The 12,086-nt window shown below is 40.1% G+C and overlaps 3 protein-coding genes across 3 annotated transcripts in view; 2 read left to right on the plus strand and 1 right to left on the minus strand.

Moving 5' to 3' along the window:
• Window positions 1-76: 76 nt before the first annotated feature.
• LOC108572895 (eukaryotic initiation factor 4A-III) lies at window positions 77-1,670 on the plus strand. The gene is made up of 5 exons (XM_017935225.1): window positions 77-230; window positions 364-699; window positions 794-1,016; window positions 1,088-1,342; window positions 1,418-1,670. Exons 1-5 carry the CDS (start codon window positions 86-88, stop codon window positions 1,668-1,670), a joined length of 1,212 nt encoding a protein of 403 aa, XP_017790714.1. The 5' UTR covers window positions 77-85.
• A 658-nt stretch (window positions 1,671-2,328) lies between these two features.
• On the plus strand, window positions 2,329-4,011 carry LOC108572942 (FERM domain-containing protein 8). The gene is made up of 6 exons (XM_017935289.1): window positions 2,329-2,416; window positions 2,482-2,922; window positions 2,988-3,442; window positions 3,513-3,671; window positions 3,739-3,910; window positions 3,971-4,011. Exons 1-6 carry the CDS (start codon window positions 2,329-2,331, stop codon window positions 4,009-4,011), a joined length of 1,356 nt encoding a protein of 451 aa, XP_017790778.1.
• Window positions 4,012-4,028: 17 nt separating this feature from the next.
• Window positions 4,029-12,086, minus strand: part of LOC108572838 (dynein regulatory complex subunit 7) — a 125,013-nt gene continuing 116,955 nt past the window's right edge. The window contains exons 2-9 of the mRNA XM_017935156.1: window positions 6,309-6,671; window positions 5,808-6,225; window positions 5,489-5,746; window positions 5,259-5,415; window positions 5,103-5,169; window positions 4,816-5,028; window positions 4,303-4,743; window positions 4,029-4,217 (exon numbers count right to left, since the gene is read on the minus strand). Coding sequence (XP_017790645.1) covers window positions 4,029-4,217; window positions 4,303-4,743; window positions 4,816-5,028; window positions 5,103-5,169; window positions 5,259-5,415; window positions 5,489-5,746; window positions 5,808-6,225; window positions 6,309-6,671 — 2,106 coding nt within the window. The remainder of the gene's footprint in view (window positions 4,218-4,302; window positions 4,744-4,815; window positions 5,029-5,102; window positions 5,170-5,258; window positions 5,416-5,488; window positions 5,747-5,807; window positions 6,226-6,308; window positions 6,672-12,086) is intronic.

The raw sequence follows: 12,086 nt of genomic DNA on the forward strand, positions 1-12,086 counted from the left end.
TTGTGTTTGGCTAACCTGTTCAATGCGTCTAAATTTTCCTACCTTCACATCATTTATATCCAAAATTCACCAAGTTATTACGAAAATGGCTGAAGCAAAATCACGTCGCGTAGCACAAACAGAAGATTTATCAAACGTTGAGTTTGAAACCAGTGAAGATGTGGAAGTTATTCCAACATTCGATAATATGGGGCTTAGAGATGAGTTGTTGCGCGGAATTTACGCTTACGGTACTATAAAAATCTTATTTTGTTAAACATAACCTCATTTACAATTGACCTCAAATATCCTTTTATATTTGTAAAGTAGTGTTTGTAAATACATTTTTTTATAGATATTCATAAAATAATATTTTAACTACAGGTTTTGAAAAGCCATCAGCTATTCAGCAGAGATCTATTAAACCGATTATGAAAGGACGAGACGTAATAGCACAAGCTCAGTCTGGTACAGGAAAAACGGCAACATTTTCAATTGCTATATTGCAGTCTTTAGACACACAGATCAGAGAAACACAAGTATTAGTCTTATCTCCTACGAGAGAATTGGCAACACAAATACAGAAAGTTATTCTAGCCCTTGGAGATTTTATGAATGTTCAATGTCATGCTTGTATAGGTGGTACTAATCTTGGAGAAGATATCAGAAAATTAGATTATGGGCAACATGTTGTATCAGGCACACCTGGCAGAGTATTTGGTAATTTTTATTATATAAAGGAAAATTATAAGAACATAACCTAACCATTATAGGATAATATTGGTAAACTTGATAATTTTTTGATAATTTTCAGATATGATAAAAAGAAGAGTTCTCAGGACTAGAGCTATAAAAATGTTAGTTCTTGATGAATCAGATGAAATGTTAAATAAGGGTTTCAAAGAACAGATTTATGATGTATATAGATATTTACCACCTGCAACACAAGTTGTATTAGTGTCCGCAACACTGCCACACGAAATTCTTGAAATGACAAGTAAATTCATGACAGACCCCATTCGTATTCTTGTAAAACGGTAAGTTCAAAGTTTTTTTTTACACATAAGGAAAATTTACTGAATTGAAACTAACTGATTTTTGGTTACAGTGATGAATTGACATTAGAAGGTATAAAACAGTTCTTTGTGGCTGTTGAAAGAGAAGAATGGAAATTTGACACACTATGTGACTTGTATGATACGCTGACAATAACACAAGCAGTAATTTTTTGTAATACTAAACGTAAAGTAGATTGGTTAACTGAAAAAATGAGAGAGGCTAACTTCACAGTTTGCTCTATGCATGGTGATATGCCACAGAAAGAAAGAGATAATATAATGAAAGAATTTAGATCTGGACAAAGGTGTGTTTTTTGTAGCAAATCATATTTTAATTTTGCAGTACATAATAAGATTTACGTTATTTTGTTATTTTCTAGTCGTGTTTTAATTACAACTGATGTATGGGCAAGAGGAATAGATGTTCAGCAAGTGTCCCTTGTAATCAATTATGATCTACCTAACAATCGTGAGTTGTATATCCATAGAATAGGACGATCAGGACGTTTTGGAAGAAAAGGTGTGTCAATTAATTTTGTAAAAACCGATGACATAAGGATTCTTCGAGATATCGAACAATATTATTCAACACAAATCGACGAGATGCCTATGAATGTAGCGGACTTAATATAACCTTAAGATTTTAAATTGTATTAACTAAGAATTTATGTAAAAAGAACTATTTTTACTCGAATTCGTAAAAATTATATTTTCCATGCATTTGTTTGATTAAAAGCGGTCGTTTAAAGTGACACTACTCTTCCGTAAGTACATCACTTTTATAATTAATTCGTTTTTTCACTCATATGTTTAATTTCTAAAAGTACTAGGCAAATGTGTAGTAGTAAAAATTGATTAACTTTTTAGAGTGTAATAAATTTTTACAAAAATGTAAATTTTATTTTGGTTGAGGTGAAATAATCAATAAGTGGTTTCCTACTTTAGATGGCAGCAGAACAGTGTTTTGGTTTAGCATCCTGCAAAGATTAATTAGAATTTACTGAGCAGTTTTCATTGTTCCACTCAAAAACAAAAGTTGCTTATTATTTTTATTTATAAATACTGTTTATATTTATGTTATTAACTTATTATATTATAAGGTACTCAATAGTACCCATGGGAGCAGTGACAGGAATAGACATTCAACAATACATTGAATGTCAACATTCATAAATGAAAGTAAAAATATAGATAAATCAACATATTTTTCTAACATTAAATTTGTGAATGATATTGAATAAAATGAAATATTAAATATACATTATGTGATCAGTTGGAAATTGCAAAAAACATGGAAACACAGGAAGATTGTACAATTAGAAGAGGACAACCCATTCGTCATTATCAAAATGATTACAAACCTGATGGACATACAAGTTGTAAGTAGCAACATTGTTTTTATAAACATAAAAACAATTCTTTGTTATAATGGTGTTCTATTTAGCAATGCTGGTGAATCAATCACAATACTTAAATGTTGGAAGATCTACTGTAAGAATAGCTGTATACTTAATGACTGGAATTTTTCTAACAATGGATATTGAACAAAATTCCACTGCACACCAAATTCTTGCAATGATACAATCCGAAGGGGAACTGGGATTAACAAGAACCCCTTTGTTCACTGGTCAAACAGTATTTGCTTTATGGCTTTGTTCTTCAAGATTAGAAGTGCAATTACGTCCAAATCATAAGCCTATAGAGTTGGCTGCCAAATGGAATCGTTTGGTAAAGAAGTACAGTTCTCAGAGGGAAGACACAGATGAAGAACCATTGCTGTGCCTTAGGAGAAATGTGTTTCTTTCTCGTTCAGATGAGGAACAAATAAAAGAAGCTAAAGTGTTAGAACTATTGTATGCAGAGGCTAGAAATAATGTGTTACAGGGTAAGACATTTCATTTCATGGATTTATTAGTATATGTATATAATATATTTATAAATATATTTTAGGGCGTTACCCTTGTGAAGGTCAAGCAAGATATGCAAGTTTGGGAGCGTTGCAGGCACGCATTGAATTAGGCCCGTATAATCCTCAAAGTCACACGTTAGCGTTCTTTAGAAGACATCGTGGTCGATTTTTACCTCATCATTACACTTCTCCTAGTCTATTATTAGGACTCGGCGTTGGATTGGGATTAGTAGGAGGAAAAGGTGCACCAGAGACTCGCCTCCTCGAACAGTACAAACGAATACCTAATCACACGGGAACTAATACGAATTCGAGGAAACTCATCAGAAAATATTTGGAATTTTGCTGGAGTTTACCGTGTTACGGTGCAGCTTTCTTTCAAGGTCAAATCGAACGTCCTGTGAGGGGCCTTGCATCGTGGATCACAAATCGTGATATGCACGTACTTATAGCTATTAATTCGTCGGGTGTATATGTCGTGGACGACATCCAATGCGTAAGGAATCTAACGTTATACGATAACTAATTATCGTTTGAATGATACGTTATAAATAACTTTTGTACAGAGTTTATTATTGGGTCTAAGGTATTCAGAGTTAAGCTGGGAAATGGCAAAGCCTTCTGACGAAGGTAATCTGGACTGTCTGCCTTGTTTATTTCTACAGTTTCCTATACGAGAGAACGGAGCGCGAGTTTATAAAATTCTACAAGTATTCTCAAGACAAGTATGATTTATTTTTAGCAAAATTCATTTTATTAATTTCAGGCAGTTAGAATTGATTTTATCGTTAGGCAATAATGATGGATACGTTGATTTCTGGTTTCGCCGAAGAACATCGTCGACACGGGACTAACGGTGATGTTGCAAATACCGATCGTTTAACGGATCATACGATAGGTTCTAATACCGGAAGCTTTACTAATAAACTCAGTAAATTCACATTAGCCACGTTCGACGATGAAGGTAGGTAACATGAAAGCTCTGATGAAAGTTTAGGATGTTCACATCTTAAAATTATTTTAGGTCGATGTATCGGACAAATGGGGTCTTGGTCTTTTCAGTGAATAAAATTGTCAATCTGTTATTTAAGTTTATGTTGAAGCACCGAAAGATACGGACTTCTCTGTAAATGTTCCATCAACATCTTGTATCGTTTAGGAACCAACTCTCTGTGACGATTCAATCTAGTCTCTAATGTTTGCAAGTAAAAATTGATTTCGTTCATCTTGTTGAATACTTGTTCTTCCTCTTCGCGTGTTAAATCTTCGCTCTGCAAGAGAACGTTGTATTTCTACATTGCATTTTGTATCACACAAATATACAAAACAACACGATTCTATGTAAAATTATTTCACCTGTGTCAATCCTGCTTGGACCTTTACCAGTTCATGCGAGTATTCGTCGAACTTGTGCAAGATCTTATTTGCTCTGCGTATAAGTAATTGCTTGTAATCATTAAGACACTCGTATCGTATCATACTTGCATTAGACTTCGATATTTCTGCTAGATTTCCTATACGAGCTAGATACGGTTGCAAATAATCCACAATTTTCGTAATGTCTTTTTGACTTTGTGCTCGTGTTGCGTATATTTCAGCCATATATTCTGGCTCTCTAAGCTTGTCATATATAGAGATCAACAGCTTTGGTGTCAAATATTCGTTATCTCTCGCTTCAAGGAAAGAGAATATTTCCTTTTCAGCAGCTCTAATTTGAGATATAGCCGTATCCTCCTCATTCAGTTGTGTGCCCAGTTCGTATAACAAATCGAGGGACTTGTCAGGTTCGTCTAGAGGCTGAAAATAAAATTATAAAACGGAATATATTTTCATTAAATATATTTAGGGATAGGAGAAATAAAATCGCACATTATATCCATGTGTCATTGATGGGTTAAGAACCAGCCGGTCTCCCCTTTCTGCTAATGGTGGCTTCACATACATTCGCGTGGCTCTGGTAAATCGACCTGGCTTATAATGATACGTAATATGTATTTTGTTCTCGCCGATAGCGAATTCACGAATCGCTATGTTCTTGTTCGCTATAATTCGTTCATCTCTATTAAATTTCTCGACAATTTTCTATAAATTTAATCCAATGCATTAGCATAATTTTGAGCCACAACCAATTAAAATAATGTTAAATTCTACCTTACCCCGATATGTCGGTAATGAATGTCTTGTTGAACAGTGACATTTTTTTCTCGAGTGAACTGCACATGCCTATTCTCAAGCCGATCGAAACTCTGGTTTTATCATTGTACGGCATTATATTTTATATTTTAATGACTCAACGGCAAATAATTGCTTACCGGTAATACAGGAAATCATCGCGATCGACGAAATGTTGCGTCATATAGGTCGGATGCATTTCTATATTCGACAGTCCATCGAAACGAGCTATCTGATAAAAATGTAAAATTCGCTCGCTATCCACCGTAGAAATACAATTGAGAAAATATCGATGTTCTGTAAATTGCATTTCGTGTAAAGAAAAGTTTATTAATATATTAACGAAGTAGAAATATTTCAACATATATACCTTGGCACTGATCTGATCGGCCTCTAGCGTAATAATCTATAACAGCATCATCGTTCAAATTTCTTCGTGATTCTACAAGATTGTCAGATCTGTTCGAATAATTTTCATATACTTCAATGGGATTCATGCAATTATAATCATCATATAGTGTAACTCTCTGTATCATTCCATCCGTTTGAAGATACGGTGCATACTGTTCGACCTTCGCTTTTTTATAAAATATCGTTTTTGTACCGTTCGGGTACCTTTTGTCAAAATCTGCAAAACAGAATCAAAAATTTTATTAACACGATAAAAAAAAATTGGAAATTACGTATACCTTGTACGCTGATATCTATTTCTTTCACATATGAGAACGGCATGTCCAAATGCTTCTCTTGTTGCACGGCGATATCTTCCTCGATATCCTCTCCTACGCCGCGCATTGTCCACGGTTCTCCGGGAAGCAAATGTTCCCATAGTTCCACTTTCATCAAATCCCACACTATGTTCACGCACGATTTCGCGGACTTCTGCATATTTACCCAATAATTCTTGTCATTCCATATACTCTCTACACCTAGATATAACTGAGCTGTATCATCGTCTGTGGCGTTGTAAGATGCACCAGTGGTAGATTCGATAAAAAGCGGGTAAGAAATCTCCTGGTCTCTTAGTCCACCCATCTCTGGTAAAATCGTTACCCATGCATGTATTCTGTATCCCCAATATTCATCTACCGGAAGCTGTTCTAATTCCTAAATCCGGAAGTAATTCTATTCAGAAAAGGATCAATGGGTAATGTTCAATAAATCCTAAGGTAAATGGCGATTTTAATTACCTCGATCAACTTTTGTTGTTCCCTTTCATCCTGAAGTAATTTTTCCTGCAATCTTCTTGCTTTTTCTTCCTCTAATTCTGATAAAAATTCGCTTTTGTATTCGGTGGGGGGTTTGAATTTATACTTTGTAATTTCAGTTTGAACTTGTACCGGTTGAACTACATGGAGCTTCTCTGATTGTGGTAAGTAAGGGCACGGCCGCCTTGTTAAATCGCACAGAGTTTGTTCTCTGGACGCATAGCCACTCACTACGTATGCATTATATCCCTGTCCCAGTAGTAAGCTCGTGAGAAATGTCGCACACTCAAAGGAATTGCCTTTTCGAAATTGTTGTAACCATGTAGGTGAACGCAGCTGCCTCGGCTGTAAACAGAAGTAATGCCATGAATGCGATATCATAAGCAGGAACATTTGTAATGCAATAAGTAAGAACACTTGTTGATTGCAAGGAAACGTCTACTATTTAACAATAAAGTAAATTGCAATGTCAACTGCCGATAAACTAGAAAACTGTTTCAAACTTTGTTAGTAAAATTTGCCATACCGACTGTCGATACATTACGTAACACCGCCTTACCGTTAGTTTCACATGAAAACGCAGAAGTAATAATAATAACAATACTAAAGAGTAAATACATCCCACACACAGCTACTAATCGTCCACACGAGAAGTGTATACATTGAAATGCACCGGCGGAGCACGTGGCTGCCCATGCGTATTCTCGGTCGTACAACGGGAATCACCGAATGGTATCGTAAACAGAGAAAGACGGTCAACAAAATGAAAAGAGAAAGGAATAATACTTCGATACATGAAAACTTTTCTACGTGTGATAAGTTGTGCTCTCTTTTATCGTTTTACGAGACGAAAAACCATAAGACGTCACTAAAAATCCACCGATTTCCACCAAATTTGTAAGGAGGGGATCTACGATGCTTTTGAGATTAGTTGAAGGGGCGCCTCGCCCTTTCCCGCATCTTGGAACGGATAGAAACCAGTCTTTTTTTGCGAGCGTGTAGCCTGGGCCAGGGTAGGGCAGAGATGGTCAGTGGGTGGTGCAGCTATCCCTCGATCCCTTCACCCACTTCCGCCCCCTCTGTCCACCCGACCTAACCTCACCCTATTCTCCGACCCCTTCACCACCGTTCTCCCCCGGATCGTCATGCCTCCCGCCCTCCACCAGCCGCCCCGACGCCACCGGTACCGCTTCCTCGCCCATTGCCGTTGCCCACCCCCTCCGACCTCTCACTTGGCTCCGCGCGTCCCCGTCGTTCCGCGCGACCCCTTCGACCGGCACCCACGTGGGACGCAAGACGAGGGTGTGAGGTAGCAGACAACGCGGAGATACCGTCGCCGCGGCAGCTGCGCTCAGTGTTTCTCAACCATGAACTTACGTGGCGCGCGCGGTAATTTATTACCAGAGGACAACGCGAGCGCTTTATCTACAGCTTGAATATATCGCTGGATATGTAACGACACGCTCTATGGTGATACATACGGAGCGTAGGGAAATTACGAGTGCCGAAGGTTTTCAGTCCGTTTTCCTTCCGTCGATAGACTGTAGTAGTTTTTCGCCCGGTGTCGCGTGACCAACTTGCAGATGTTTTAAAGCGGAACGTGCTCAGGCGTGAAGCTTCGGCTATTTAAAGAATGATGTTTTTGCTCGTTGGAGGGAACAAAGACTTTAAATATGTAATATATTTTACAAAAAGACATACAAAAAGTTTTGCTGGAAGAGGTTAAATAATAAATATGAAATGTAAAGGTCGATTTGTGGATGTACGGGTATAAGAATCATGGATATTGTAAAAACTACGCTTCTCCGAAGATACAGTCGATCTGTTGGCAGAGAAGTCTAGAAGATTTTTCCCATCTATGGAACGGTTTAAAGTGGATGAAACGATGTCAAACAGTAATTTCTTTATCGAAACTTGTAATTATTCGTTGGGATTTATAACGATCAGTTTAAAGGAATATCAACAAATATCCAGTCGAATTTCAAGGTTTCCGTGACCCTCGCGATATATCACGCTACTTGGATCGCAAAACTGAAACGACTATATGTTGCAAGGTCACAATTCGTTGCGGTGAAATTTTACCAATGAAACTTCACGTCCTTTGTTCAAAAACGGTATCCAACCAACCCATAAGAAACCAATCAAATAAAACTTGACGTTTATACAATAAAACCTTCGTGCAAATAATCGCAAAATAAAAAAGGTGCCACGTTTGCCCTCTATCGGTGGAGAAACGGTACACATTCGCGATTGCGACAATCTAAAAGGACAAAAATCCCTTAATTCCATCACACATACATACACACGCAGACGCACATACACATACACAACACGCTATCGATAATTCCCCTGATCTACGTGCACGGAAGAGGACCAGAGAGAGAAAGATAGAAAGAGAAAGAGAGGACGTGATTTACGCCGAGACGATGCTCGTGGGTATCAGTCGCAGGGTACATGATCAAAGCGCGACGGTCGAAAGCGTGGATCGAAGCGCTGATTGGTCGGCTTCGAGCGGGGTGCCGCGAGATAGCGCTTTTCGGGACGCCTCGATGTCGTGCTCGCCGCTGGCCGCCGCCGTATCGAGGACGTTATCCGTGGACGCGACCAGAGTGCTATGTGTAGCTGTGTACGTGTATGGATCAACACATGCGCGGTATACCCGAGCCACGGGTGTGTTAGCGCGCGCGTTGGGAGATGGAACGACCGAGGGCGAAGGAAAGGAGGGATGAAGAGCGATAGAGAGGGAGACAGGGGGCGACACGGGTAGAACAGAGACAGACTGAACGGAGAAAGAGAGACAGAGAGAGGGAACGAGGCCTAAATCAGGGGCGATCGTACCGAGCGACGTCGCTATCTCTCTGAATATGCGAACCACTATTTGGCGTCCGCGGCGCGTACGTACCCGGTATTACTAGATACCAGATAGTACCTAGTCCCCGCTGCCTATATACCTTGGTTAGATGTTCCACCCGTCCTCTGTGCCTACGTGTGTGTATGTGTGTATGTACTGGAGGCGGAGGCCGCCCTATACGAATACGCGTGCACTCCGGTTTACACCTATGCGGTTTACATGTCCTGCAAACCGTGCCGAGGTACCGAACACAGGAGGTCGCGATGCTTGGCCGCGTAAGCGAGCGCAACTGTTTGGAAAAAAATCTATGAAATCGAACTGGCTCGCGAGAGCCTGTCGTAGTTGGACGTCAGAAGCAACGGGGAAAAGGTCGGATTGCGGGACGCGAACGACGACATTTATCGCGGGAGCTCGATTACGTCCATTAGTTTTCCTCATGTGAACCCGTGAATGTTCACATGTTCGAAAAAAATATACCCACTTGATTAATTTATCCTCTCTTTATTATTACGCAATATTGAAGATACATGCAATTTGAAAAGAAAGAGAAGGAAAAGGTAAGGTTAAGTGTCTTGTAGCTGTTGCCTATGAAACCTAACCTTGTCACAAGCACGACGCTAGCAGTCAAATTCAACGATCAGAATCTATTCAGCCTGACCTGAGGTAGATAACAGAAATTCTGTAGTACACATCAGATATTTCGCGCGATATTTTTATTTGCCCACGGCGAAGAGCCGAGAATTTATTGACCAAGGATTTTGCTGGTGAGGAAAATCAGAATTGTAAACGAGCCAATAGGACTGGCGGCCGATACTAAACGTCGCGGGTAAAAAAAGGAAGACGGTAACGCCGCCCAGTGTCAAAACGTCGAATGTTTTTATGGGCGTGATTACCACCAGATGACTGTGGTTACGTCGATGATATATAGAGACGCGCGGTGCTTCTATTTAATCGTGAACGCCGACACGGCTTTGCTCCAATTCAGCTTGGTTATGTATAGACCACGATGGTTACATAATCCGCGATGTTCGCGGTTCGCGAAAATTATAAAACCCCCGTGCGGAGGAAAATCAGATGTTTCATTCGTCATTTCTGTACGTGTCATCGCGTATTGTGCAAACTCAATTATAGATGTACTGTACATACTTTCCATACACGAAGGCATTGAAATCATGATCGGTTGTGTACGATGCGCTACACCATGGAATTCGCCTTGCACTTGTCGCGACTTTCTTCACGGCGTGAAACAGGTTTTCGGTAGTTTCTCGATAATCGTCGCTCAAAAGATTGAAATTTCGACGTTCTTTTTTTATGTTTACCAGGGATTCCCCGTCGTTAAACGGCGTAAACCTGTTGGACGGGCAACCATTGGCGCGACACATTTCACAAATGCCACCTTCATAACCTAAAGCGATCTTTTTCTCGTTCAGAAGCGAGTCATTGATGTTCGACTTGACATCGATTAAACGATTAGGGAGGTGTAACGGTGAACGTTTCGGAAGTGCGAAAACGACAATTAACGAGTTATTCAAATTTTTCAACGACCTTTGGTGTCGAATCCGTGACCATTTACGTAACTAACAGCTGTTTCGAATACTTTCATCCGTTCGTAAGACACGGAGAAACAAGTTCAGAACTTTGTTGGACCAACTGAACGGATTATATCTTTAATTGTGCGGAACGAAAAGTGGAAGTACCGGCAGGAACCTAGTTTCACACTTCGTAACAGTTTCTCGTTCGTTCTCGTAATGTCGAGCTAACGGTAATTCATGTATATTTATCTTTATCAGATTTTCAAAAATCTATGTAACACGTATACGTAACAAGTTTGTTGCCAATTTAACCTACAATATTCTTCGATAAATTATAACAAGAAAAATAATAAAACTATTAATCTAAAGCCAAATAAGAATTCTTACACTGTTTTATCCTGAATCCCTTCCCTCCCCAACCAAATCGATACCCACGGTCGATATCGACGATCGGAAGCGCCACCCAACCGCGTACTAAGTGATGCAACGCGCTGATGGCGGAAAAGCTCGCGGCGGTAAGAGTGTTTATAAGTTCTGATAAATGTTTGTAGAGTTGCGGAGGAGGCTGCTCCTCGGAAGCTGCCCCGTTGACGGCCGATCGTTACAAATACCGGTGATACATAAGCGTGAGCGGCGGCTTGCCGTGTTCTAACGAGCCGTACACGTGTTTCTGACGTCGCCGCTATAAAGTAACCAAACGTATACGGACACGCGGTCCCGCGCGCTACTAGCGTCTGCATATACGCGCGCGTTCGCGTGTATGTGTATACTGCAGACGCACAGAGAAGTGTTCATGGTAGAGAGAGATGCATCCATATACGTGCAAACCCGGTACGCTGGAAGCCCTAGAGCCGGTTTTCAATGAGCGACTGGCGGAAGAAGAGGGAGAGAGAAACGGCGCGGCAGCCGGCGGAGAGACCGGCATAACGCAGAAAGAGGAAGTAGAGGGATGGTGAAAAGGGAGACGGAGAAGTGAACGAATGTATAGAGAGAGAGAGAGAGAGAGAGAGGCAAAGAGAAAGATAGAAGGATAGAGGAGAAAGAGGAAGAGCAAGAAGAGGAGGATGAGGATGACGAGGAGGTAGGGAGGCAAGAATGGACGAGAGCGGGAGGAATATAAACCCTTATCGAAATCGTGATTCACCCCACATTCTCCGGAGACCCCCTAACCTATTAACATCCATATCACAATAACAGATACACGTGTATACCAAGCGGTATTCCCACACGGTCGGTCATTCGTCCTCGCCTCACCTTTATAATTGACCCGGGCGATTCACGCGCCGCCAATGGGAAAAACTTGTTCCACCGTTTACGTTATTATTAGCCGAGCGATGTGACGCGCTTGAAATTATGCGAATTCTTTTTGAAACACTA

Source organism: Habropoda laboriosa, unplaced genomic scaffold (assembly GCF_001263275.1).
Source record: "Habropoda laboriosa isolate 0110345459 unplaced genomic scaffold, ASM126327v1 scaffold102, whole genome shotgun sequence".
Lineage (NCBI taxonomy): Eukaryota > Metazoa > Arthropoda > Insecta > Hymenoptera > Apidae > Habropoda > Habropoda laboriosa.